This window comes from Scyliorhinus torazame, chromosome 15 (genome assembly GCF_047496885.1).
Source record: "Scyliorhinus torazame isolate Kashiwa2021f chromosome 15, sScyTor2.1, whole genome shotgun sequence".
Lineage (NCBI taxonomy): Eukaryota > Metazoa > Chordata > Chondrichthyes > Carcharhiniformes > Scyliorhinidae > Scyliorhinus > Scyliorhinus torazame.
In genome coordinates, this window is record NC_092721.1 from 8,754,231 (window position 1) to 8,781,939 (window position 27,709).

Consider the following 27,709-nt stretch of genomic DNA (forward strand, 5'->3'; position numbering starts at 1 on the left):
TTTTATCCTTAAGAAACATATAATTTTCGAGGCTTCGTTGCAGTGTAGGATTGTAGGTATAAGCCTACCTTATACCCATTCGTGCTTATTAAAGCGTCACATGTATACTTGTGTCATCTTTAAACAAGAAACAAGGCGTGCCGTATTAATCAAAGTTGACTTTTATTGTGATAATAAAATTGTAGCAGAAACATGATTAAGTAAAGTAGATATGATGGGTGAATGCAAACAAAATATTCTTCATTCATTGATTTGAATAAATTTATATAAATCCAATTTGTCACTTTCATTTAATCATTCCTAGGGTTTTTCCCATTGTCCTGCATGGGACCAGAGCAACTAACTCCAAATAAGGGAGCAAAGGTGTTCTGAGCCCTATGTCACCTCTTTCCAGAAAGGCCTGTTGCATTGTGAGCTACTTAGTTCCTTGACAGAGCAGCAGACTTTCCCGAGAATCAAGGGCCCCAAGGCTTAAGTCCCGCCTGCCAGGAGTTACTGGGCAGCTCTATAGAATGGCAGTGCCACTGGGAGATGGTGGTTTCAGCCAGTACAACACCCACCCAAGGCTTCGCATTGTGGATGGGCTCAGGCACATGGGCGAGTGATGGTGAGAGGGGTACCTTGGGCTGGGGTCTGTCTGAGAGGGGAGTATTCGGGGGTCAGCTGCAAAGGAGAAGGGTGGCTCCCAACTGTCCCCCTTCCCATTGCGGGGCCTCTTGATCAGGTGTGAGTGCCTTTGGATGAGGGGCCAGCCCCCCTCCCCCCTGACTTCTCCTGGCCTCCAGGGAGACTGCAAGCAAATGTGCCAGGATTTATTTTTCATGCTCCCTGTATGGCACCAGTGGTTTAATGCATTAATTGCCCATTTAAGGGCCTCAATTGGAGTGGAGGAGTAGGAAGGTCATCCATGGGCCTTTCGACCGTGGACTTAATCAGGGTGGAGGAGGGAAGGTGACAGGGTCTCCATCTGCTACCCTCTTGCCTGATCAAATGTGTACCACCACCCCCTTCCCCCAACCCCACCACCCTCACCTTTGGAGATCTCAATGTATGATGGCGTCAACAATCTGTCCAATAGAGGAAGGATGAAGAAGGAAATCAGGTGAATTAAAACCAAATCAGGAAAGAAAAATAAAGGGAGGGAAAGATGGTCCAAAGATGTGCAGATTAGGTGGATTGGTCATGCTTAATTGCCCCATAGTGTCCAAAAAGGTTAGATGGGGTTACTGGGTTACGAGGGTGGGGTGGAGGCGTGGGCTTACGTGGGGTGCTCTTTCCAAGGGCTGGTGCAGACCCAATGGGCTGAACTGACTCCTTTTGCACTGTAAGTTCTATGATTCTATATGAAATAAAGATTGGATGAAGAGGTGGAAAATAAAGCAGATAGCAAGGAACAGGAAGCACAAAACAAACCACCTGGAATTTTGAAAATCTCTAAGAACAATTTGCTAGCTGTAGGAATAAGACTCCAGGGTTTCAATTTCCGGGCCAAAGAGATTGAGTGATATTGCAAGAGCAGGAACGTTATTGTTATGCTGTTAAATGCCAGCCCTAACTTTCTGTGGTGAGTTTAATGGGTGATTAATGAGCAAACGCAACAATTTACTGAAACTCACAAGGAGGTTGAGGATGAGCCTCCGTGTTTGTCAGACATATGGCGTAGCGGAGCAAATTATCCAGCAACTCGTGGCGATTCACAAGGCAAGGGGATTATCTTCCCCGTCACATGTTGTTGGAGGATTTACATGTCAATAACAGTGAGAGGGCAACGGACAGCAATGTCTGAACCAAGTTGCATCTAAAATGAATCCAATGTTGGGGTTAAGATAGAGGACACAGGATCTCTTTGTTGAACCCAATGGCCGCGATTTTCAGCACAATAGAAGGTTATTATTATCATTATTATTCTGTCCTGCCAGCCCCCAGCAAAACGGGGAAATCGATGGTCATAGTGCGCCATTTTCTCTGGCCTAAAACGGCACCGTTCCCACTCCGGTGTGGGGACATAGCCCCAGAATCCGAGAATCCAGCCCCTTAAATCTGATGCCGACAGGGATGTATCGGATGTTTCTGCCTGGTATTGTGGGAGAGAAGCTGCCTCCATTTCAAACTAAATGTTGATGTAGAGATGGGCCAAAGTGGGGATTATGCGGGGTCGTGAATTAAGACGCCTCTTTCTTAAATAAGAGGATTTCCACATGCGACTGGAAGTCTTTCCTGGGGAATTTCCAGTTGCCTCTGGAAGCAGGGGTCCTGCCCAATGATGTGGCAACGCCATTAAAGGGCAATCAGAGGTTTTGCTGTTCCCTGATGCTGCTGCATTTGGAGCTTGAGGGGAGGTCGCTGCACTTTCTGCAAGTCACACCCGCTTGCCCCATTGAATTGCAGTTCCCCTGCATTTGAAACGTTATCTAAAAACCCTCTTTCTGTACTGCGATAGGATTTATTTCATGTTATAAAACTATTTATCAAGCAATTTAAAAGACTGATGAATTAATTCATGGCAAGTTCTTTATCAAATAATGTACCAGTGTTGTACCTGAAATTGCAATTAAGTGTAGTTGATTAAAACAATTTAGAGAAGAGCTTTTGCTTAGACCCATGTCTAATTCATTCATAAATACACTGAATAGTGTAAGGATTGTATATAAGCACGCTGTACTTGTTCACTTTATTTGTTATGTCAATATTTCCCCTGACATTCCCCTGCCTAGCCCAGCTAATACATTGCAGGTTAATGGAATCTTGTCCTTTCACCCTGAAGCTAATCCAAAAAGAGGAACCGTAACCTCTTCTTAGGGTCAATCATACAGAACCGAAGGAGGCCATTCAGCCCATTGAGCCTGTGGCAGCTCTTTGGAAGAGCTGTCCTCAATACACCCCACTCACTGGCTCTTTCCCCCTAGCCATCCAATGGGCTGGGTTCTTCTGCCCCACCTGCCACAAGGTCGCCCCCGCGAGACACAGACCGTTGACCTCGGGCGGGATTCTCCGGTCGCCGGGTGTGCGCGGCCGGAATATCCCGCCCAATGTTTTTCTCCTTTTCCTGTATTTATCCTATTCCGTTTGGAAAGTTATTTCAATCTACTCCCACTGCCCTTTCCGGGGCAACGTATTGCAGATCACAACTGGCTGTGGTTAAAAAAAAAATTCTTAATGTCCCCGCTGGTCCTAAATCTGTCCCCCACCCCACCCCCACCCCCACCCTCAGTTACTGAACCTCCTGCCAGTGGAAACAGTTTCTATTTACTCTATCAGAACCTTTCATAATTTTGAACATGCCTCATGAATCTCTCCTTAACTTTCTCTGCTGTAAGGAGAACAATCCCAATTTCTTTGATCTCTGCACGTAGTTGAAGTCCCTCCTCCCCGGTGCAATTCGGGCAAATTTGTCCTGCCCCCTCTCCATGCCATGACATCCTGATTGCCAACGGGCGGGCGTGAGGACAGCGTTGAGCACCTCGATGTAATTGGCTGCAGAGCCAGCATTTATCACAAAGGAAATCTCAGTCACAGCGTTAACCCCCACCAATTCTGTGGCTTTAGCTTCAAGAAGATTTGCAAGGTTATTGTGAAAATGCAAATATCAGACTGGTGCATTGGGAGTGACCCTCAACCAGAACCTTTGACTGTTTTTCAGATTCTCAGCTCAAGGGTATAGTGACCAGGTTATATTGCAGGCAAGGCTTCTACTTGCAGATGAACTCTGATGGAGCTGTTGACGGAACTAAAGATGACAGCACAAATTCCAGTAAGTATTTACTTTGTTTAAATCTAACAATGGCTGAACCACCTCATTGGTGGCAAAAATGATTTGATATGTTCTGGAGCCATGAAAGGCACTCTGCAAATTCTTTTAATTTCAGACCATCTGCCCTCTTGGGTGGATGTGACAGATCCATGTACGGAAGGTCCACACATCTAGACGTGTCTGAGGAGAGCTGCCATTGATCAGAGAGGCAATGACATAAATGTGCCAGGATCTCGAAGAGGGATGGCTCCACACGCGATGGTGAAGGGGCAGTTGCCTTGAACTTCCACCATTCCTAGTACGATGACATCCTGGGCTCGAGCACAGTCGATTCCAGCCCCACAGACCCCATAGTCCCAACACAAGTGAATTAACCAATAATTCATGTAAACGTTCTGAGATCTTTGGTCCTTGACTGCTCCAATGACTTACAGACACCAGGGGCGGGATTCTCCGTCCCGCCACCCCACATTTCTGCCTCGACCCGCCGGCGGGGTTCTCTGTTACGCCGGCCGGTGAATGGGGTTTCCCATTGTGGGGCAGCCCCACGCCGTCGGGGAACCCCCGAGCGCCGGCATAACGGAGAATCACCCCGGCGGAGAATCCCGCCCCAGATATGTAAGTGAAACACGACAATCGTTTATCTAAAAAAAAATAGAGATAAGCCATGCAATAACATGCAATACCGCCCCCCCCCCCCCCACACACTTTTACCATCCCACCCTCGCCCAAACACATACAAGACAGACACACACAAAGTGGGAGGGGGAGGGGTAAAATTATAGAAATTCAAATATGAAGTGAAAGATGAGTGTCCTTGTTTCCAATGTCAAAGTCATTTTTGCCGCAGGCTATCCTTCCAGGACACAGAGTGATTGAAACCACCGGTTGGATTGCTAATGAGGACCTTCTGGCAGGCCCATTCAGTCAGAACTCCCAGCTGTAAGGCTCCCTCTCGGGAACAGCCTCAGGCCTGGGTAACTCTTACTTGTTTCCAACTCCACCAGAATGATCGACAGCCTTTCTGCGAAAAAAAACAGAGTTCCCCACACGGGATTTTTAAAAAGGTTCTTAAACACAACTGACCCTGCCTTCAGCTGCTGCTGGACTGGATTTTCCTGCAGTTAAATCTGGCTGTGCAGAGAGAAAGATCTCTATTTTGGATCTTTAGATGGAGTCCATCAGTTGGGAGAGAGAAATCAGAGCTGTAACCCTCCAACTTCTGATTAAAACAAAACTGAAAACAAGATTAATGCCTCCTTGCCCTGCTGAACAATCAGCATTAAGTACCAATTCATTGGCCGCCAGCCACGTCCAACAATAGGTGTCGTCACTGATGTCAGACCAAACAGCACATCTTGCTGGAGTTTTCTGTTTTAAAATTAAAGGCGCAGTTCATCTTAAAGGCATTAATTGTCCAGGTACAAAAATTTAAATGGGAGAATAACAGAAATTAAAAGAAAGAAACAAGGGGCAAACAGGGATCAGGATCCTTGCATTTGTAAACAATGGCAAATGAGATATCAGCAAAATTTCATAAACAGAAGACCATGTAATGGAAGTGGAATGTGGTCAATGAATTAATTCTGGTACCTGGGGCAGCTTAACAAAGAAGAAAATTGAGTCAACAGCAACATCTTTGCCTGCACAATGGACAGAGGTCAGTGCCTCCCAATCTACCAAGAGCAGGTTGGGCAGTGGTGGATCGGGGTGGTTGGGGGGGTGGGTTGTTAAATTGCATAATGTGGAGAACCAGCTGGCTTCCTAGTTCGCCCACCCCCACTCCCCATCCCCAATTAGATCGGGGGTGGCAAAAACTTAGGTCACCTTGCCCACCATTAGGCCAATTGAGGAGCATTAGAGGGAACCTACAACTGGGAGTTCTGACTGAATGCTGCTGCCAGAAGGTGCTCACGACCAACTCAACCAGAGGTTTCAATCACTCTGCGTCCTGCTTTCCTTGGAGAGGGGAGCGGCGGGAAGACCACCTCATGGGGTGGCCGCCAGGGTAAGACCTGCCAGCGGGCTGGGGGATGGATTCTCCTTCTCATTTTCCAGAAAATGGACACCCTGACAAGGCGAAGATGGGGAGATGGTGGAGTGGCGGCAATGTCACTGGACTGGTTATCCAGAGCCCTATGGGGTGGGGGGGGGGGGTGGGGACAGGGACACAGGTTCAAATCCCACCACAGCAGCCGGTGGAATTTAAATCCAATGAATAAAGTCTGGAATTGAAGGCTCGTCTCGGTAATGGTGACCAAAATTGATTGTTATAAAAACCCATCTGGTTCACTAATGTCCTTTAGGGAAGGAAATCTGCCGTCCTTACCCGGTCTGGCCTACATGTGACTCTAGACCCACAGCCATGTGGTTGACTCTTAAATACCATCTGAAATGGCCAAGCGAGACACTTAGTTCAAGGGCAATTAGGGATGGGCAACAATTGCTGGCCTTGACAGCGACACACAGATTTAAAAATATGGACTAAATAAGTGTATTAACTTGAGATGATGGGCCCTTTCTTTGAACTCGTAGAATCTCTACAATGCAGAAGGGACCATTCAGCCCATCGAGTCTCTACCGGCCCTTGGAAAGAGCACTCTACTTAAGCCCCACACCTCCACCCTATCCCCGTAACTCTGCAACTCCACCTAGCCTTTGGATACTAAGGGCAATTTAGCACGGCCAATCCACCTAACCTGCACATCTTTGGACTTGTGGGAGGAAACCGGAGCACCCGGAGGAAACCCACGCAGACACGGGGAGAACGTGCAGATTCCGCACAGACAGTGACCCAAGCCGGGAATCGAACCTGGGACCCTGCTGCAGTTTGACACAACTGGACCTCTTTAGAAAGCGCTTAACAATCAAAACATTGACTCAGAGTGGGTGAGGATGGCAATTAATGTTCCTTCCCCGAAGTGCATCAGGGAACCAGCTGGGTTAATACAAATACAGCAGCTTCACAATCACGTTTACAGGGAACTCGTACAGACCTAAAAACTAAATTCAAATTCTCAAACTGTTGTGAGATTTAGAATCATGTCCGTCAGCCTTCTGGATCGTTAGTCCGCAACCTGTAACCACTCCCAAAGCTGAAAAAACTGCACATCTTCCCCAAAAATTCTATCACGGTACAATTTTGGACAGAAAAAAAAAAGAAATTCCACGCACAAATTTGCCCGAATGATTTCCTGAGTTCAGTCTGACCCTGTGTGACCCCAGTATGGAGCAGCTGTAACACAATTTCTGTACAATAATACCCGGGAATAAAGACTGAAATGAGTCGAACTGCATTCAATGTGGATGTTTATTCCTGTTGTTTGTCAGAAGCGTCTGATTGACAACTCAATGTGTTTTGCAGCATAACCATGTGGGGTTTTATTTTAGCGCAAGGCAGACAGACCACAGAGAACAAAGAAACAGTGAGCTTTGTGTATAAACCCTGCCACATCCAGGGACAATCACCCACAGACACACATACTCAGATTCACATTTACACACACACACATACGTACACACTCGCACAGCCACGCATGTATATTCACATGCATGTACACACACATGTACACAGTGCACACTCACAGTCACATACACAGTGGCGCATTGGGTTAGCACTGCTGTCTCACAGCGCCGAGGTCCCAGGTTCGATCCCGGCTCTGGATCACTGTCCGTGTGGAGTTTGCACATTCTCCCCGTGTCGGCGTGGGTTTCACCCCCACAACCCAAAGATGTGCAGGGTAGGTGGATTGGCCACGCTAAATTGCCCCTTAATTGAAAAAAATGAATTGGGTACTCTAAATTTAAAAAAAACCCACACACACTACACACACTAGACACACTACACACACACACTACACACACACACTACACACACACACACACACACTACACACACTACACACAAGCACACACACACACTACACACACACACACTACACACACAAGCACACACACACTAGACACACTACACACACACACAAGCACACACACACTAGACACACTACACACACACACACTACACACAAGCACACACACACTAGACACACTACACACACACACTACACACAAGCACACACACACTAGACACACTACACACACACACAAGCACACACACACTAGACACACTACACACACACTACACACACACACACTACACACACACACACTAGACACACTACACACACACTAGACACACTACACACACACACACACACACTACACACAAGCACACACACACTAGACACACTACACACACACACTACACACACACTCACACACACTAGACACACACACACACACTACGCACACACACACACAAGCACACACACTAGACACACTACACACACACACTACACACACACTCACACACACTACACACACACACTACGCACACACACACACAAGCACACACACTAGACACACTACACACACACACAACACACAAGCACACACACACTAGACACACTACACACACACACTACACACACTACACACAAGCACACACACACTAGACACACTACACACACACTACACACACACACGCACACACACTACACACACACACACAAGCACACACACACTAGACACACTACACACACACACTACACACCACACACTACACACACACAACACACAAGCACACACACACTAGACACACTACACACACACACTACACACACACACTACACGCACACACCTCATGCAGTGCCTTCCAGATCATAACCACTCCTTACGTTGCCATTGCTTCTTTTGCCAATCACCTAAAATCAATGTCCTCTGGCTCTCGGCCTTTTCACCAATAGGAACAGTTCCTCTCTAACTAATCTGCCTAAACTCCTCATGATATTCAATACTTAAATCTCCACTCAACCTTCTCTCCTCTAAAGAGAGTTTAATAAGGACACGTGGTGTCCACGCCAAATAAAATAAAGGAACAAAGTTTTATTTACAAGACACAGCCCGGTAGATCGCCATTGGGTCCCTCTCTGATTGGTGCCTCACTGGCTGACCTTTTATTTATTTTTTAAATTTAGAGTACCCAATTCATTTTTTCCAATTAAGGGGCAATTTAGCGTGGCCAATCCACCTACCCTGCACATCTTTGGGTTGTGGGGGCGAAACCCACGTAAACACGGGGAGAATGTGCAAACTCCCCACGGACAGTGACCCAGAGCCGGGATCGAACCTGGAGCCTCGGCGCCGTGAGGCCGCGGTGCTAACCACTGCGTCACCATGCTGCACTTGGATGATCTTTTATAGAGAGGTTAATTGAGATCCCCCACCACTAGCATGGGAGCTCATAGTCCACAAGAACCACGGACAAGATAATGATTCCCATCCCATAGGCCCCTATCCACATAATGTAGTCTCATATCCCTGGAAACATTCTCGTCAATATTTTCTGCGCCCTCTCTAAAGCCTTCCAATTTTTCTGAAAGTGTTGTGCCCGGAATTGCAATGCTGTACTTCACTGAGGACAGAGCAGCGTTTCGAGAAAGGTTTACCATAAATTCCTTGCCTTTGTTCTCAACGCCTCTATTTATAAACCACAGGATTGACATGCATTATAACCGTTCCTCAACCTGTCATGCCACTTTCAATGATGTGTGTACCGCATGTCCCCAGATCGTTCTACTCTGGCAAACAAACAAAATCAACATGCTGCCAGTGGTGGAAATCTGAAATTTGAAAACAGAAAACACTCGCAGGTCCAGCTGTATCCGTGGAAAGAGAATCAGTTTCAGGGTCGATGATGAGCACGGTAGCACAGTGGTTAGCACATTCACTGCACAGCGCCAGGGTCCCGGGTTCGATTCCCGGCTTGGGTCACTGTCTGTGCGGAGTCTGAACGTGTCTGTGTGGGTTTCCTCCGGGTGTTCCGGTTTTCTCCCACAAGTCCCGAAAGACGTGCTTATTCGGTGAATTGGACATTCTGAATTCTCCCTCTGTGTACCCGAACAGGCGCCGGAGTGTGGCGACTAGGGGCTTTTCACAGTAACTTCATTGCAGTGTTAATGTAAGCCTACTTGTGACAATAATAAAGATTATTATTATTCACTTCCCCGCTTCTGCATCCCCTTTACAATTTCACCCTTCAGATTATATTGCCTTTCTTCATTATCATTACCAAAATTGATCACTTCCCCCCCTCTGCATTAAATCTGCCGTGTTTTCATTCCGCTAGCCTGCGTCTGTCCTCTTGAAATCTATCAAAAGTCACAATGCTTCCAAGTTTTGTATCAGTTGTGAATTTTGTGGCTGTGGCCTCTATATTCCAGTGCAGATCGTTATCCTCTCGAGAAAACCAGTGGGTGGGATTTTCCGTGCAAATTGCAGTCTTCCTCGGCGAGAGAGGTGTCCAACCATTGACCAGCTCCCGCCGTTGTCAACTGGGTTTCTCGTTGAATGCCCCCCCCCACCCTGCTCCACCGCTGGGTAACCAGTGGTGGGAGTGCGCCGTTGGCGGGGCAGGAAGGCCCTGCCACCGCGAATGGCCGGAACGTTCCAGCCAGTGTTTCTGCTTCTGATCCCTGGAGAACCCCGCTGACAACTGTTCGTCTCCGTTTCCTGTCACTCCGTTACCTTCCTCCAAACCGCTACTCCTCCTTTTCATCCATGCGCTTCAGCATTGCTGACAAGCCTGCGTTGTCGACGTTTACCAAATGTCTTTTGGAAGTTCATGTGCACCACATCACCCTCATCAGCCCAACTCGTCAGAGACTGGAACACGGTACTCTCTCTCGCACCAAGAACTGGACAACATTCAGGATTACATAACCCTGAAGAAGACTCTGGAGAAGAGTCACGCGGACTCAAAATGTTGACTCTGTTCCTCTGTCCTTCTGCGTCGCCGGACCTGCTGAGATTTTCCAGCATTTCTTGTTTTTACTCTCCGGTTTCCTCCATCTGGAGTATTTTGTCTTTATTAATCTCCAGGTTTGGGCGGGCAAGGAGCAAGATTTGTGCCACCCAAATGCCAGGCAATGACCACCTCAGGTGACTCCCTTCTTCTCAAGTGCCCTAGATGTTTCTTCAGTCTTTTACCTTGAACTTCGGCTTCATTCAGTACCGGGCCCGTCCTGGCCACAACACCTGGGACCCAACTTTGACCCATCCCAAAGTTTTTAGCGGATTCCAGATCATTCACTTTGAGCGTTCTCTCCAGCTGTGGAGAATCATGATGTTTCCTTTGGAGGATCAGCTTTGTCACCACCCTCCCAGGTCCAATCCGGTCCAAATACACCGACCCATCAGAAAGTCGGCAGGAGTTGCTCGGCTGCTTCTGTGGGGAATGGTTCTGTTTGGTCTACAGGGATACTGGTGGTTGCTTTTTCATGGCTGCTGGAAATGTTTTCACAGCCCTCTCCGCCAACCCGTTCCATAATAATTCACCACTCCAAGAAAAGATCTAAGTCAGCCACACTCTTTGGGGCTGCTGCTTCCTCAATGGCCTTACCGTTATCTCGCATTGGGTGCAAGCCTCGTGCAACTGCTCTGAACCTAAACAAGTTACTATGTTTGCCTTAAAGGTGCATTTCTCTCTTTTTATGAGCGGCACGGCAGCACAATGGTGATCACTGTTGCTTCACAGCGCCAGGGTCCCAGGTTCGATTTCCGGCTTGGGTCACTGTCTGTGCGGAGTCTGCACGTTCCCTCTGTGTCTGCGTGGGTTTCCTCCGGGTGCTCCAGTTTCTTCCCACAAGTCCCGAAAGACGTGCTGTTAGGTGAACTGGACATTCTGAATTCTCCCTCTGTGTACCCGAACAGGCGCCGGAGTGTGGCGACTAGGGGATTTTCACAGTAACTTCATTGCAGTGTTAATGGAAGCCTATTTGTGACAATAAAGATTATTATTATTTTTGAATCTTATTCCAGCTTCCTGGAACCTTTTTAACACCTCCACTAAGTTGGTTAGGTGTTCCTCTTCTGTGGCTTCCGCGATTAGCACATCATCCAAGTAACCAACATTTTTTTCATAGAATGAAATATAGAATTCCAAACTGCACCCTCCCTAGGCCCTCCGCCGCCGCCCTGTTTCCCGTAACCCCACTTCAGCTAAGGGACACTAAGGAGCAATTTAGCATGGCCAATCTACCTAACCTGCACATCTGTGGGCAACGGGAGAAAACCGGAGCATCCGGATGAAACCCATGCAGACACGGTGGAGAAAGTGCAAATTCCGCATAGACTGTCATCCTAGGTCGGAATCGAACCCGGATCCTGGCGCTGTGAGTCAGCAGTGCTAACCACTGTGCCACCGTGCTGCCTAACTACCTTAGGTAATTCTTGTAATCGGCTATCATTGTACATTGAAAGATTACACAAGCTGATGATACTCCAAATGGCAGTCTAGTTCATTGGTACAGGCCCTTATGTGTGTTGATAGTAGGGCAGCTTGGTAGCACAGTGGTTAGCACTGCTGCTTCACGGCGCCAAGGTCCCAGGTTCAAACCCGGCCCTGGCACACTGTCTGTGAGGAGTTTGCACATTCTCCCCGTGTCTGCGTGGGTTTCGCCCCCACAACCCAAAGATGTGCAGAGTAGGTGGATTGGCCACGCTAAATTGCCCCTTAATTGAGAAAAAATGAATTGGGTACTCTAAATTTAAAAGGAAATTGATAGTGTTGATAGTGACAAACTCTCTGGCTGCCTCATCCAGCTCCAGCTGCTGGGATGTTTGACTCATGACTAACTTAGAGTAAGTTAGGCCTCCAGCTAGCTTGACACACAGCTCCTCTATGTTAGAGATAGGATACCTGTCCAATTTTGCCACTTGATTGACCGTTAATTTACAGTCACCACATATCCGTACAGTCTTAACTGGCTTAAGTATTGGTTCAGAGATCAACAAAGAACAAAGAAAAGTACAGCACAGGAACAGGCCCTTCGGCCCTCCAAGCCTGCGCCGACCATGCTGCCCGTCTAAACTAAAATCTTCTACACTTCCTGGGTCTGTATCCCTCTATTCCCATCCTATTCATGTATTTGTCAAGATGCCCCTTAAACATCACTATCGTCCCTGCTTCCACCACCTCCTCCGGCAGCAAGTTCCAGACACCCACTACCCTCTGTGTGAAAAACCTTGCCTCGTACATCTACTCTAAACCTTGCCCTTCGCACCTTAAACCTATGTCCCCTAGTAATTGACACCTCTACCCTGGGGAAAAGCCTCTGACTATCCACCCTGTCTATGCCCCTCATAATTTTGTAGACCTCTATCAGGTCGCCCCTCAACCTCCATCGTTCCAGTGAGAACAAACCAAGTTTATTCAGCCTCTCCTCGTATCTAATGCCCTCCATACCAGTCAACATCCTGGTAAATCTCTTCTGCAGCCTCTCTAAAACCTCCACATCGTTCTGGTAGTGTGGCGACCAGAATTGAGCTGCCAACTCCACGAACTGCACGAGCTCGATAATTCCCAAACCTTCTAATCTTCTAGTTCGGTTTCCACCTTCTCATGCAGGGAATAGGGCTGTGGATTCTTGCTCTGTAATTTTGGTGTAGCCTCTGGATATATGTAAATTTTGGATTCAAGCCTCATATTTTGCCTAGTTCGTCTCAAAATACCTCCTGATATCCCCGGAGGGCGTCATGTAGATCCCTTTCATTCATTGAAAATAACGAGCTGATTCAATTTTATTTCCTGAAACCAATCTCGTCCCATCACGTTTGGTCTTTGACCCTCAACTACAGTTAAAGGCAGTTGGGTAGTTTGCATCTTATGTGCCCCTTCCTGCCTCAGGTGGAACACACAGCTCTCCTAAACCGACACTTCTCCTGGGGTGGGCTTTCCGACACCAATAGCTTTCTTCACCGTTCTTGGTTTGTAGACTGAATCTCTTATACCTCTGTCCTCTCTCTGGTTCTGTACTTCTTTATTCGTTAAACTCTGTGACGAAATCCCTGGTGCTACAGCTGTTAACAGGTTTACCTCCAAACTTGGTGGCCCTCGCCAGCTTGCACACATTGAAGTTCCTTCACATCTCTTTCTGCACTTCCCGCAGCAAGGGCAATTTCTAACGCCACCTTCAGTGTCATTTCTGTTTCTGCCAACAGTTTCTTCTGTACGCCAGTATTATTCACCCCACACACTAGTCGGTCTCTCAACATCTCATTAAGGGCAGACCCAAATTCACAATGTTCAGCCGTTTGCCTCAACCTGGCCACGGAAGCTGCCATCGCCTCCCTGGGGGCTCTTGCTGTTGAATTAAATTTACATCTCTGCATAGTCACTGAGGGCTTTGGGTGAGAATGCCCTTTCACTATTTCTATGAGTTCTTCAAAGGTTTTAGTGTCGGGACGTCCGGAGAAGTCAAGCTCACTATCAACTTGTATGTTTGGGCACTGCAGGTTGTTAACAGAATTGCCTTCTGTTTACCCTCCCCCTTCCCTTAGCTTTGAAGAAATATCGCAGGCGTTCAAAGTATTGAACCCAATCCTCCAATTAGGGTCGAATGGCTCATGCTTTCTGAATAAAGGCATTGTGACAACTCGCTGACTGCTGAATAGATGTGCTCCCGACAACTTGTGCCAAAGGCCTGCTTTGCTGATCTCCGTGGCTAATGTAAAACGAGGAGTTGATCCTCGTCGCCAAATGTAGTATCTGGGGAGGGGCAGTGACCACCAAGCAGAGTAACCACAGAACTAGTTATTAACAGAGTAACCAGGTGCAGAGAATGATAGTGTTGCGATTGATGACTTTGACTCCAGTACCTAGGCTCAGCCCCAGGATTCGCGCTCTTCGGCCGATTAGCCGAATGGGTCACATGACCCTCCAAAGGCCCACCCCTTAAAGGGACCCACTTTTACAAAACCCCTTCATCATTTTAAAGACACCTCTCAGGTCACCCCCTCAGCCTGTCAATACTTTCCTGATAGTTATAACCTCTCCATTCTGGTGTAATCCATGGTTGCTTGTTCTACGTGCATGGATCTTTCCCTGTTTTTTTAAAGTATTTGCAGTCAGAATTTGCTCTTGGCATCCCGTTAACGTGCTTTGTTTGTGCTTCCAGCATTGTTCAACCTTGTGCCAGTGGGACTCCGTGTTGTTGCTATCCAGGGTGTGAAGTCAGGGCTGTACGTGGCCATGAATGGTGAAGGATACCTTTACACATCGGTGAGTAACTTTATTGCAGCTAAAGCCACCACTTCTAAAGTGTGAAATGCCAGTGGCTGTCAGTCTCCAACTATCAGAGTATATATTTACAATTACCCCCTCGCCGCCCTGTCTGTGACTGACCATTGTCCAAAAGGGGCCAACCCCTCCAGAAACCGAGATTAAAATCGGTGAGTTTTGAGCGAAGGTCTCTGACCTGCTTGTAATCTCAGGAGGAGAATTACAGAGCGTGTCGAGGGGACCTCCTGATTTCCTTCCATCATTGGCGCGGTGTCAAATTTAGAATGGAAAACATCAACTCCACCTGAACTGCCTTTGCTGTGTGTGTGTGGGGGGGGGGGGGGGGGTGCGCAGCGCTGAAGTGGGAGAGTTGGACTTCATTCTGACTACAGTTATCGCTTCTGATTAAAGGAAAGAACAAACCAGGATTAGTTGATGATGACTCACCGAGAGTCAGACTGAAGCACGCTCTCTCCGCGTACTGTCAGCAGCTGTCTAGCATTGATTGTCCAGTGTGGTATAGGTCCGAAGCTCTGTGATTCCCTGACAATATTGGCTCTCGATTTTTATCACAGATTACTGGCCCACAGGCATTGCTTTTCACTTCTGATTTCTCAGAAATGCAGTGAGTGGCATTATTGCAGGATTTTTGGATCCTTCGCACAAAGGCTATTATTGAGTGGAAACCATTATATCTTCTGGCTGTTTGTCAAGCTTCAACAGCCATTTCAATTTGAGATTTAATGAGTAGACAAGGGGCTTGAATTGTGTTTATTATTTTATTTTGTTTCGCCCTTCTCCATCAGTGTGTCTGCGCCACTGAACGGCGATGAGCGTCGCAACAGCGAATTGATTATTTCAGCTGCGTCGGTTGAGGAGACTAACTAAGCTGAGACCAGGGGCTGAGAGGAAGGTTAGGCCAGGCAGGGTTAGCTGCTGTTATCTCCTTGTGGTCAGATACAGAGTAGCATTGTCAGAAGCCTGGAAGCTCATTGCGAGCTTGGCCTAGAAGCAAGGAATTGTTATTAACAAGGGCGAGGAGGTAGTGAGAGTCTTCGAACACAGAGTGGCAATGGAGGGTGATGTTGCTACTTTTCACAAATGAAAAATGTTGGTGTTTTAATGAGATCTTCTAGGATTCTCCGCTCGAACCAGATCGATTTATCTTGACACAAACAAGATTGTCTGAAACGAATAGCTGGAATAGTAACTCGGGGATTGAGTGAAGAACTAGACAACAAAGCATCCATTGGGTAGATTTTCATCTCAAGGTCCTGGTGGAACAGTTGCCCCGTACCTGATACAACTCACCTGTTCTCCATTCCCTCGATTACAATGGCATAAATACTGTGTGGATCCTGTAATGGGCAGGCTAATTATTCTGCCAAATTGTCACTCATCTGGTGGAGGGTAAGATCCGATGCCAAACTACCATTAGCAAGGAGGTACTTAACATTTGAAAAGCTTAAGTGCATCAGGAAATGATCTGAATTAAAGTTTTGTGAATGCTTAAATTGGACTTCTTTTCGCCCATTAGTTTAATTGGAGCGTTAATCCTTTTTTTCAGCTGGACTTTGTGCTTGAGTTAAAATAATGGGTTAAGTATTAGACATTTGTACACTAATATTCTCTATTTATTTTAGACGATTGAGAACTTGTTATATAAAGGCATCTTACATTTTTACAGCATTCAAAATCCCAAGGTGCTGATCAAACTGTTATCAGACAAATTGTAACACCAAGCCACAAAGTAGAATTGCAATAATGTGCACTAATGTGCAAACAATAGTAAGGGCAGGAGGCAGGAGGTTTGTACAAAGTACAACATTCCAAAAAGCTATGTTTTTGAGTTTTTCAGTGAGAAGCTGGGTCCCGTACACAACAGTTTTACAATTGGCTGTTCAGATGGGCACATTGCAAAATAAAATATCTACTGGAGAGGATTCCCGTCAGCAATACTGAGGCTGGAATTTGCTATTTCTGACCCATTTCAAGCAAAACTCCCTGGGGGAGCTGGAGAGCCAGCCATGATCATCTGAACGGTCTACGGTTCTAGTTTTATCCTTCCTCATGGATTCTCGGACAAAATCCTGGCCAGGACTCAACAGGTGAATAGCAGTCATACACTGGCTCCCACCCCCAACCGAAGGTCGAGGCCAACTCATACAAGTGCTTATCTTGAACGTAAGACAGGACATTACTTCTCACTTTGAAATTTGATGTTTGAATTTTTTAAACATGGATGGTTTCAAAAATATATTGGTTAAAAAAAATCTGCCATTACTAGGATTCTGGATTGACTGAAAGATCATTACAGGTGTAATCAATTCTGAAATTTCCAATTTAAACTTTAATGCATTCGTATAATTATTTTGTTAATAAATCCAATAGGAAATTCAGGTGAAATGTCTTTATTTTGAGAGTGTGGAACTCACTCCTACTGGAGTGGTTGAGGAGAATGACATAGATACATTAACGGGGAAGGTAGATGAGCACACTAGGAAGGAAGATGTTTACAGTGTGGGATGAGGTAGGGTGGATGGAGCATCATGTGAAGAATAAATGACAGTATAGACCAGTTGGGCCAAATACCACCACCTGTACTGTAAATTCTGCGTAATTGTAAACATCTTATATAATGGATGTTATTTGTAGCTTTTCTATTCATTGATGATTAATCAGATGGTTAAAATATTACTGCATAAAATACATTATTTTGAGTGGCTCATTTAGAGAACATCAGGAACACAGCAAAACTCTTACAATATCACAACTAACCTGTCCATTCGAAATGTTACTCAATGGCACATCAAGAGTGCTTCCACGCGCATTAATAAAAAGAAAAAATGCTCCCATGGCCATATCGGAGAGAAAGAAAATACTGCGAGTGCTGGAAATCTGAAATAAAATGCTGGGAGGATTCAGCAGATCAGACAGTATCTGTGGAGAGCTGCAAGCTCATTCACCAACTCTTGTTTCTCTCTCCATTGCCACGCCCCTCTTACTGAGTATATCTAAGATTTTCCGTTTCTATTTTAATCAGTCCAGAACACAGCTGATAACTTCTGAATCTTAATAGCTAATTCAGCATTTCCCCTATTACCTGAATGTCAAGGCTTGTAATTAAGGAGTGATATATAGCTCACAATGTAGTTGTTTGTATTTTTAGAGATACATCGGTTTTTACTGTGATCAGTTAAGTGTGTCATGCATCTGATTTTGTCAAAATAACTCTTGCATGTTTATCTGTTAAGTACCTTTAATCTTCTATTTCCACATCTTTTACATCTGGGAAAATGCTTTCTGTATTTCGGAGAACACATACATTTCAAGTAATGTCAGGCTCAGATATTTTTCAAAAGATTACGCACAGGAAATGCAGGTTAGTTGGAGCTTGAAACAATTCATTGATGTGCAGTCTATTCAAAAAGCATATTTGAAACCCAAAGGTCTTTCACTAGATCCTCTCCAGCACGTAGCTTTGGCATTTCACGCCCCACTGGATGTCGTATAGCGGTTTCCAATTCCATTCCTAGGCAGGTGCCAGAGGCTTTATCTCCTTCCCACATTTATGCGCAGCTCCGTTTCATGTCCTGTTAATATAATTTTTCAGGAATTTTGCAAGGGAGTAGATCCCTGCGCAAGTGTGATAGGCATCTTCAGAAGGCAGTGTACAACAAAAGCTGTATAACAGCGAATGCTAGAAATCTGCAATTAAACCAGATGTAAAAGATGTTCAACAGACCAGCAGCTGGTAAAATCGCAAGTGATTTTAACAAAATCAAACGCACGCTACACTTATTGTGTGCAGAATAAATATGTACTTAAAAATACAATTACATTCCGAGCTGCACGCTTCGCTTTAATTACAAGTTGAGACATATTCGATCGATAGGGGAAAAGAGGTTAAGCTCATTATTAAAACATTCGGCAGCTACCAATGATTAAAATAAAAAAAAACAGAGGGCGAGATCTTCCGGATGTTTACCCCGGCGAGGTTTTCCGGACCTGCCGATGGCACACCCGAGCCACGAGTTCCCCAGCGACATGAGGTGGATTTATTGGGAAATTCCATTGACAGCAGCAGCCCCCGCCCGCCCCCTCGGCCGATGACGGACTGCCTCCCACTGCCGAGAAACATGTCGTGGCAAGGCCAGAGAATCTTGCCCAGAAAATAGAGGAAATACTCCGCAGGTACAGCCATTCAACCCATCATTTCTGTACCGGAGATTGATTTTGGAAAAGATTGAATAATTCATCGGACTTTTTAAAAGCCAGAATTAGACATGTCATTAATCTTATCCTGTTGTCAATGCAGGGGAAGACAATACAGTCAAGAAGTCCTTGCCTCCTAACAGCTCATGTTTGTCTTCATTTATTCTGTGTTTTGTCCTTAAGTGAGGGAGTGCGTGGCATCTCAGTTCTAATAAATGGCCCAGACCCCCTGCTCAATTTTCTCTCTTTCGCTCGCTCACTCACTCACACACTTGCTCGCTAACTCACTCACTCACAATTCCACTTTAAAACAGATTGGTTCCCCTGCCCAATCGCGTCCCCATTCTCCTCCCATCTCCCTCAACCCTCAACCTCACTCATCCCCCTCCTCCCTCATCTCCCTCCTCATCATCACCCCACTGCCTCATCTCTATGGAATCCCTACAGTGCAGAAGGAGGCCATTCGGCCCATCGTGTCTGCACCGACCCTCTGAAAGAACACTTCACCCAAGCTCACTCCGCTGCCCTATCCCGGAAACCACCTAATCTAACCTACACAATGTTCTGGACACTAGGGGGCAATTTATCACGGCCAATCCACCTTACCTGCACATCTTTGGACTGTGGGAGGAAACCGGAGCACCCGGAGGAAACCCACGCAGACACGGGGAGAACGTGCAGACTCCGCACAGGCAGTCGCCCGGGTCCCTGTCGCTGTGAGGCAGCAGTGCTAACCACTGTGCCGCCCTACCATGATCTGCTCTTTAGCTTAGCACCCTCACTACTGAAGTCAAAAGTGGTGGATTCAAGGCCCACTCCAGGGACTGGAGAGCAAAATCCAGACATCGCATATCATGCTGCTCTGTCAGCTGAGGTAATAATCAAAGCGTGGTTTCCCAGGCCTCCCCACCACAGGAATCATTGCGGGTGGGACAGAAAATCCGATGGACCGGCAAAAGTTCCGATGGCTTTGGGTGGGTCCCGCAGTGGGCTGGCCTAGAAATTCCTGACCTGTATTTCAAAAGCACTGCATTGGCTGTGATGCCCACTTGATGCTGCTAGGCGCTAGAGAAATGTAGGTTCTTTGTAGCTATACACCCAGAATTGATTTGCTGCAATGTTTTCCATGTCAGCCCCATAAGTCACGGGGTCCTGGTTCAAGTCCCACTTCAGGGCTTGAGCACCAACAACAAAGTCGGCATTCCCAGTGCCGCACTGCGGGACTGCTGCGTGGCCAGAGGTGCCATATTTTGGATGAGGCGTTAATCCGAGGCCTCACCTGTCTGCTCGGCTTGACGTAAAAGATATCGCGGCATTGTTCTGAAGGACAGAGGAATTCTTTCCAAGGCCCTGGCCAGTATTTATCTCACACTGAACATCGCAGTAAACAGATGATCTGGTCACGAGTTCTCACATTGCTATGTGTGAGAATTTGCTGTGAGCATATCTGGCTTTTGTGTTGTCAGCTTTACAACCGCGTGTAAACTCCAAAAGACACTTAATTTGCTGCAAAGCGCTTTCAGTCATCCAGTGGTCGTGACAGGCGCTATATAAAAGCAAGTCTTTCTTGAGCGGACATGTTGAATTTCTCATTTCTGAGACCTCGACGCTATGCCCTGCATGGTTAAATGCGTTTTTCTATCGCCTAAGAATTAGTTGAGTTATAAATTGAAAGGTTTTTGCAGTTGCATTTTCTTGAACTTTTTTGTGCTCAATTTTAAAATGGTTTAATTTTCTTAGATCGAGAGCAACTTAAAGCAGGAATGTGTGCTCTTTTCTTGAGGTCCCAATTGTTTCCAGCAGTTTTAACACTCTAATGTGTGTTGACGGGGTTAGACTGTCGATTTCAGTTTAAACCTGCCGACTACGCCGCCGCAAGAACGAGTGCTGACCCCAGTACAACCAGCTGTGTGCGTTGTTTGAGGACATTCCGCCCGCATTCGATTTACTTCTGCCCAAGAATTTTGACTGAAAGAGCCTCTACCCGGAAGCCTGCAAGCGACATTGGAGTGGCACAATGTTTGGACCAGCCGTCGCTGAAATCAAGGGTTTAGAGAAGACCGTGCGAGGAATGTGGTCATGCACGATTGGTAGACAGTAAGAGGTTTGAGCCTGTGCGTTAATAGCCTACGTGAGTGACTGTACAAAAGGTTCAAGGTTTGTGGTATCTGAAGGCCAGCTCTCTATGTGAGTAAAGCTGGAAAGGTTCCGTTTCAGAATCCAGCACTTGCAACATTAACTTCCGTAGGGGTTTCAGTCAATTGGAAAATGGCTTTGATAATCTCTGCTTCACTTGTACTCCAAGAGATTACAGAAAAAAGGATTTTTCAATGCTGTTAAGTGCTTCTGACAGTTGGACACTCGCAAATAGTGTACACATTGAATCCTACAGTACAGAAGGAGGCCATTCATTCCATCATGTCTCTGCTAGCTGTCTGAGATAGCCAATTATTTCCACTTTCCTGCTCTTTCCCCACAGCCGGGCAATTATTATTTTTTCCTTTGCAAGTATTTATCCAATTCACTTTTGAAAGTCACCAGTGAATCTGCTTTCACCGCCCTTTCAGGCATCAGACCTGCGTGGAAATAAAAATCCTCTTAATTTCCCTTTGTGTTCACCAATTGTCATAAATCTGTGGCCTCCAGCTACTAGCCAGTGAGAAAGGTTTCTCCCTATTTACTCCAGCAGAACCTTTCTTAATTTTGAATCTGTTCAATCTCCCTTTCTTGGGACCTCAGTGGCGGAGTGATGTTGCCACTGGAGTGATCCAGAGACCCAGGGTAATGTTCTGGGGACCAGGGTTCAAATCCCATCATGACAGATGCTGAAATTTGAATTAAATCTAATGATGACCGTGAAACCATTGTTGATTGTCGTAAAAACCCATCTGGTTCAGTAATGTCCCTTTGTGGAAGGCAGTCTGCTGTCCTTACCCAGCCTGGCCTATATGTGACGCCAGACCCACGCAGCAATGTGGTTGATGCTTGAATGTCCCTGAAATGACCCAGCAAGCCACTCAGTTCAGGGGAATTAGGGAGGGGTAATAAATGTTGGCCCAGCCAGCAACGCCCACATCCCAAGAACGAATAGAAAAAATCTGTCCGTGCTCCAAGGAGAACAATTTCAGCTTTTATTCAAATAAATATGAGGAAGACTTAATTCATTGTCCTTGGTCCCCACCACAAACCCTGCTCCCCAGTCTTCAATCCCATCCCCCTGCCTGACAACTGTCTGTCACTGAACCCATTATGGATGATAATGGCATAGTGTAGGTTAGATGGCTTTTGTTTCGGTGCAACATCGTGGGCCGAAGGGCCTGTACTGCGCTGTATTGTTCTATGTTCTATGAACCAAACAGTTCTTTGGATTGTATTTGGATTTGGGTTTATTGTCGCTTGTACCGAGATACAGTGAAACGTATTGTTCTGCGTACAGTCCAGGCAGATCCATCCATACATGAAAAAAACATAGGACACACAGAAATACACAATGTAAATACATAGACACAGGCATCAGGTGAAGCGTACGAAGATAATCTCTACTGGGATTCAATGTGTACACGATTTGCGAGTGTCCAACTGTCAGAAGCACTTAACAGCATTGAAAAATCCTTTTTTCTGTAATCTCAGTAGGGCAGCACAGTAGCATTGTGGACAGCACAATTGCTTCACAGCTCCAGAGTCCCAGGTTCGATTCCGGCTTGGGTCACTGTCTGTGCGGAGTCTGCACATCCTCCCCGTGTGTGCGTGGGCTTCCTCCGGGTGCTCCGGTTTCCTCCCACAGTCCAAAGATGTGCAGGTTAGGTGGATTGGCCATGATAAAGTGCCCTTAGTGTCCAAAATTGCCCTTAGTGTTGGGTGGGGTTACTGGGTTATGGGGATAGGGTGCTCTTTCCAAGAGCCGGTGCAGACTCAACAGGCCGAATGACCTCCTTCTGCACTGTAAATTCTATGCTATGATAAGACGCGTGAAGAGATCAGTTCAGTCCATAAGAGGGTCATTGAGGGGTCTGGTAACAGCTGGGAAGAAGCTGTTTTTGAATCTGTTAATGCGTGTTCTCAGACTTCTGTATCTCCTGCCCGATGGAAGAGAGAATAACCTGGGTGGGAGGAGTCTTTGATTTTGCTGCCCGCTTTCCCAGGGCAGCGCGGATGTACACAATGAATGGGAGGCAGGTTTGCCTGATGGACGGCTGTGTTCTGTACTTTCTCAGTAGTTTCGTACGGTCTTGGGCTGAGCAGTTGCCATACCAGACTGTGATGCAGTCAGATAGGTGCATCTGTAAAAACTGATAAGAGTCAATGTGAACATGCCGAATATCCTTAGTTTCCTGAGGACGTATCGGCCTTAAAATCTTGGTATTACATTTGACCCTGAGATGATGTACTGACCACATATACATGCCATTACGAAGACCACCTATTCCCATCTCCTTGGCATTGTCCAACTCCATCCCTGCCTCAGCTCATCTGTTACTGAAACCCTCATCTGTTACCTCCAGACTCGATTACTCATGCATTCTTGGCCAGCTCCTCCACATTCTACCCTCTGTGAGCTTGAGGTCATCCAGAACATTACTGCTCGTGTCCTGAGTTGTACCACCCGACCCTGTGCTCATTAACCTACAGCAGCTCCCGGTTAAGCAATGCCTAATTTTAAAATTCTCATTCTTGTTTTCAAATCTGTGGCCCCCACCCTCCCTATTTCTGTGTTCTCCTCCAGCCCAATAACCCTCCCAAGAAATCTGCATTCCTCTGATTCTGGCTTTGAGCCGCGAATTGGGCGCAATGCTCCAGCTGATGCCGAACATTGGGGAACTAGCCAACTCTCTGATGCAGGATTTATTATCTTCCTTCTGAGTGAGGTGACGATTGGCATCCGTCCCCTCCAGTTTTAATTGACCACATTTAGCTGTCAACTGGGAAATGGTGGGCTTTACAGAAACAATCAAAGAGCTATCATTAAAAAAATGAGTATGATTAGCTTTGCAAAAATGCATGAATTATAGATTAATGTCGTGGTGCCAAGATAATGGGGACCAATACCGAGCATCAAGAGGTCCTGTAGAGCTGGCACCCTTCTGAAGAAGGCAGTTCTCGAACAGTTCTTTCAGGAGCTACACCTCTGCAGGTGACCTTGTAGCTCCACAGGTAGTGACCCTGCCTCTGCCACAGAAACTCTGGGCATGACTTTCCATCCCCCTCCCCTGCCCTGTCCACACCACGCGCCCTGCGATCCCCGCCCTGTCCACACCACGCGCCCTGCGTCCCCCTCCCCCCCCCCCCCCCCTCGCCACACCACGTGCCCTGCGTCCCCCTCCCCCACCCTCTCCACACCACACGCCCTGTCCCGGCATGTTTTCCGGTGGTGGAGGAGGGACCTTCTGGTCCCACAGATGTTTACGCCACTTTTCTTGGCTTGTCCCTTCGGCTGTGGTGGTGGGAATGGGGGGGGGGGGAGGGGGGGAGGCAGTCACCTTTGGTGGGACTGGAAGATCACTGCCGGCGAGAAGGGTTGGAAAATCCACCCCCCCTCCACCATGTTCATGCCCCAACCCCCCCCACCCGGGTGTATTTTCAGTAGGGAAAAGTTTAATATAGGGTGGGTGCCCCCCCCCCCCCCCCCCTGCCCCCCACCCCAAACCCATTGCCTTGGGACTACTCGCAGTTTTGGCAGTGTTACATTGGCAGCACGGTAGCACAGCGCAAGGGTCCCGGGTTCGATTCCCGGCTTGGGTCACTGTCTGTGCGGAGTCTGCACGTTCTCCCCGTGTCTGCGTGGGTTTCCTCCGGATGCTCCGGTTTCCTACCACAAGTACCGGAAGACGTGCTTGTTGGGTGAACTGGACATTCTGAATTCTCCCTCCGTGTACCCGAACAGGCGCCGGAATGTGGCGACTAGGGGATTTTCACAGTAACTTCATTGCTTTGTTAATTTTAGCCTGCTTGTGACAATAAAGATTATTCACAAAAAAAAATTCCAATCCTCTGGGACGTTTCCTTAATTTAAGGATTCATGGAAGATTATTGCCAGTGCACCCACTACCTCTGTAGCTACTTCCTTTAATATCCAGGAATGCACCCCGTCAGGTCCAGGGGACTTATCGGCCTTTAACCCCATTAGTTTCACTAGTACCTTTTCCCTCGTGATTGTCATTGCATTTATTTCCTCTCACCCTTCAAGATTGTGGCCCCTCTTTTCCTACCTATCTGCTCTCCAAACCCCCCCCCCCCCCCCCCAACCCCCACCCCAGACTGGCTAAACCCTTGCCACCCAGTACCCGGTACATGCCTCACTCAGGGATCCATTGAGCCATACTCTTGAGACTGGGTCACCGTGTTGGCTCCATTGAGCTCTTGGGGCTGTTGGAGTTGCCGGTCAATCAGATCGAGCCAACCATCTAGTCCACCCACAGCTTGTTATGGCTGTGGGGTGGGATGGTTTCCAGACAACTTTCCTTTCGCGGAGGGTGAAACCACACCCCACCCCAGCCACGCCTCCCATCATCCTATCATATGCAAACTCAAGATGCGATGGCCATGGAGGGAGCGTTTACAATGCAGTTCACAGATTGATCATCAGCCCGATCATCCTTCCAACACTCCCCCCACTATTTCCTCCATTGTGTGCATGAAGATCCAAAAGAAACTCACTTCAGTACGATAATACCTGGTGAAGAGTGGACCTGTTCTGTGGCATTACAGTATGGAGAGGCTGCGAGGAGACCTATCAGGATGGAGCCTGCGATGAGGGGCTTCAGTTAATGTGGAGGGACCGGAGAAGCTGGGATTATTCTCCTTAGAGCAGAGGAGTTTAAGGGAAGATCTAATAGAGGCGTTCAAAATCAGGAGGGGTGTTAATAGAGTAAATATGGAGAAATTGTGGCTGTTGAGTTGGTAACAAGAGAACGCAAATTGAAGGCCAAAGGAACCAGAGGGTGTGATGTGGAGAAATGATTTGCCGCAGTGATTGCGACCTGGAACGCTCTGTCCGAAAAGGTAGATGAAGATATGAATTAGGGGCAGTATCAGGCCCCTTGGCCCCTCGAGCCTGCTACCCCATTCAATAAAACCGTGGCTAACCTGATGGTAACCTCAGCCCACATTCCTGCCGACCCCCGATAACCTCTCGCCTCCTTATCAATCAAGAATCTATCTCGCTCTGCCTTAAAACAATTCTGCTTCCACTGCCTTTTTGAGGAAGAACGTTGCCGAGACTCGCCACCCGTTGAGAGAGAGAATTTCTCCCCATCTCTGCAATATGAGCGAAGCCCTTATTTTGAAACAGGGCGGTAGAGGCCGATTCACAGGAAATTTCAAAGGGGGGGTAAAATGCTCAAAAAGGAAGCGTTTTATTGAGCGACGGGGAAATGATAGAATTTACAGTGCAGCAGGAGGCCCGTTTGGCCCATCGAGTCCACACCAGCCCCTGAAAGAGCAAGGTGGGTGGGATTAATTTGATAGCTCTTTCGAAAGGCAGGTAACGACACGATGGGCCAAATGGCCTCCTTCTGCATTGTGTAATCCCATGGGTGGGATTTTACACTCCTCCCCCCTCCACCCGGCAGCATGCTCTGGATGCCTGCCATTGGCCAGTGGGGAGTGCAGCCAAGGTTCACCAGGCTGATTCCAGGGATGGCGGGACTGACGTATGAGGAGAGAATGACTCGGTTGGGATTGTTCTCGCTGAAGTTCTGATGAATGAGGGGGAGGATCTCGTAGAGACTTATAAAATTCTAACAGGACTAGACAGGGTAGATGCAGGGAAGATGTTACCAATGATGGGTGTGTCCAGAACCAGGGGTCACAGTTTGAGGATTCAGGGTAAACCATTTCGGACAGAGATAAGGAGACACTTCTTCACCCAAAGAGCGGTGAGCCTGTGGAATTCATTCCCACAGGAAGTAGTTGAGGCTAAGACATTGAATATATTCAAGAGGCGGCTGGATATAGCACTTGGGCAGAATGGGATCAAAGGCTATGGGGAGAAAGCAGGATTAGGCGATTGAGTTGGATGATCAGCCATAGATGACCAGCGTGATGAATGGCGGAGCAGGCTCGAAGGGCCGAATGGCCTCCTCCTGCTCCTATCTTCTATGTTTCTGTACCTTTATTGGAATAACCAATCCAAGCACAACCCAAATTTTAAAGTTGACAAGTCTCTTGCTAAGTTTTTGCCGGCTGAACTAAAGGCCAAAATCTAGTTGCAGAATCGTAAAAGTAACAAAACCTTTTCAAAGGTCAAGTCGGAAGGAGGGGGAAAAAAAGCACATTTGAAGCATTGGGGGGAGACCCAGTTCCCTGACGCTCTGTGACTCTGCTCCGGACCAATCGTGTTGAAGCTCCAGCCCTGTCTCTGATTGTTCGACCACCCTCAGCTGCAATCTCACAGGAAATTCAGATATTCACTGTCGGGAACGCCGTCGAGGTGCAGTCCTGTGAATCCGACAAGTAAAATCTCCAATCGAATTGAGTCACCGAGCTAACAACAGGGCGAGCTTTAAGGGAATTTGCGACATTTATGAAATTCTATCATAATTCTATCTGATTTATCAGCCGAAAGAAGTCACAATTGCTATGGAGGATGTCTGGCTAATCATCAGTTTTGAGAAGGATGGCTGTGT

General features: G+C 47.1%; 1 protein-coding gene across 1 annotated transcript in view; it reads left to right on the forward strand.

The window, feature by feature from the left end:
* fgf14 (fibroblast growth factor 14) overlaps window positions 1-27,709 on the forward strand; it is a 622,751-nt gene that overhangs the window by 469,283 nt on the left and 125,759 nt on the right. The window contains exons 2-3 of the mRNA XM_072476053.1: window positions 3,641-3,751; window positions 14,767-14,870. Coding sequence (XP_072332154.1) covers window positions 3,641-3,751; window positions 14,767-14,870 — 215 coding nt within the window. The remainder of the gene's footprint in view (window positions 1-3,640; window positions 3,752-14,766; window positions 14,871-27,709) is intronic.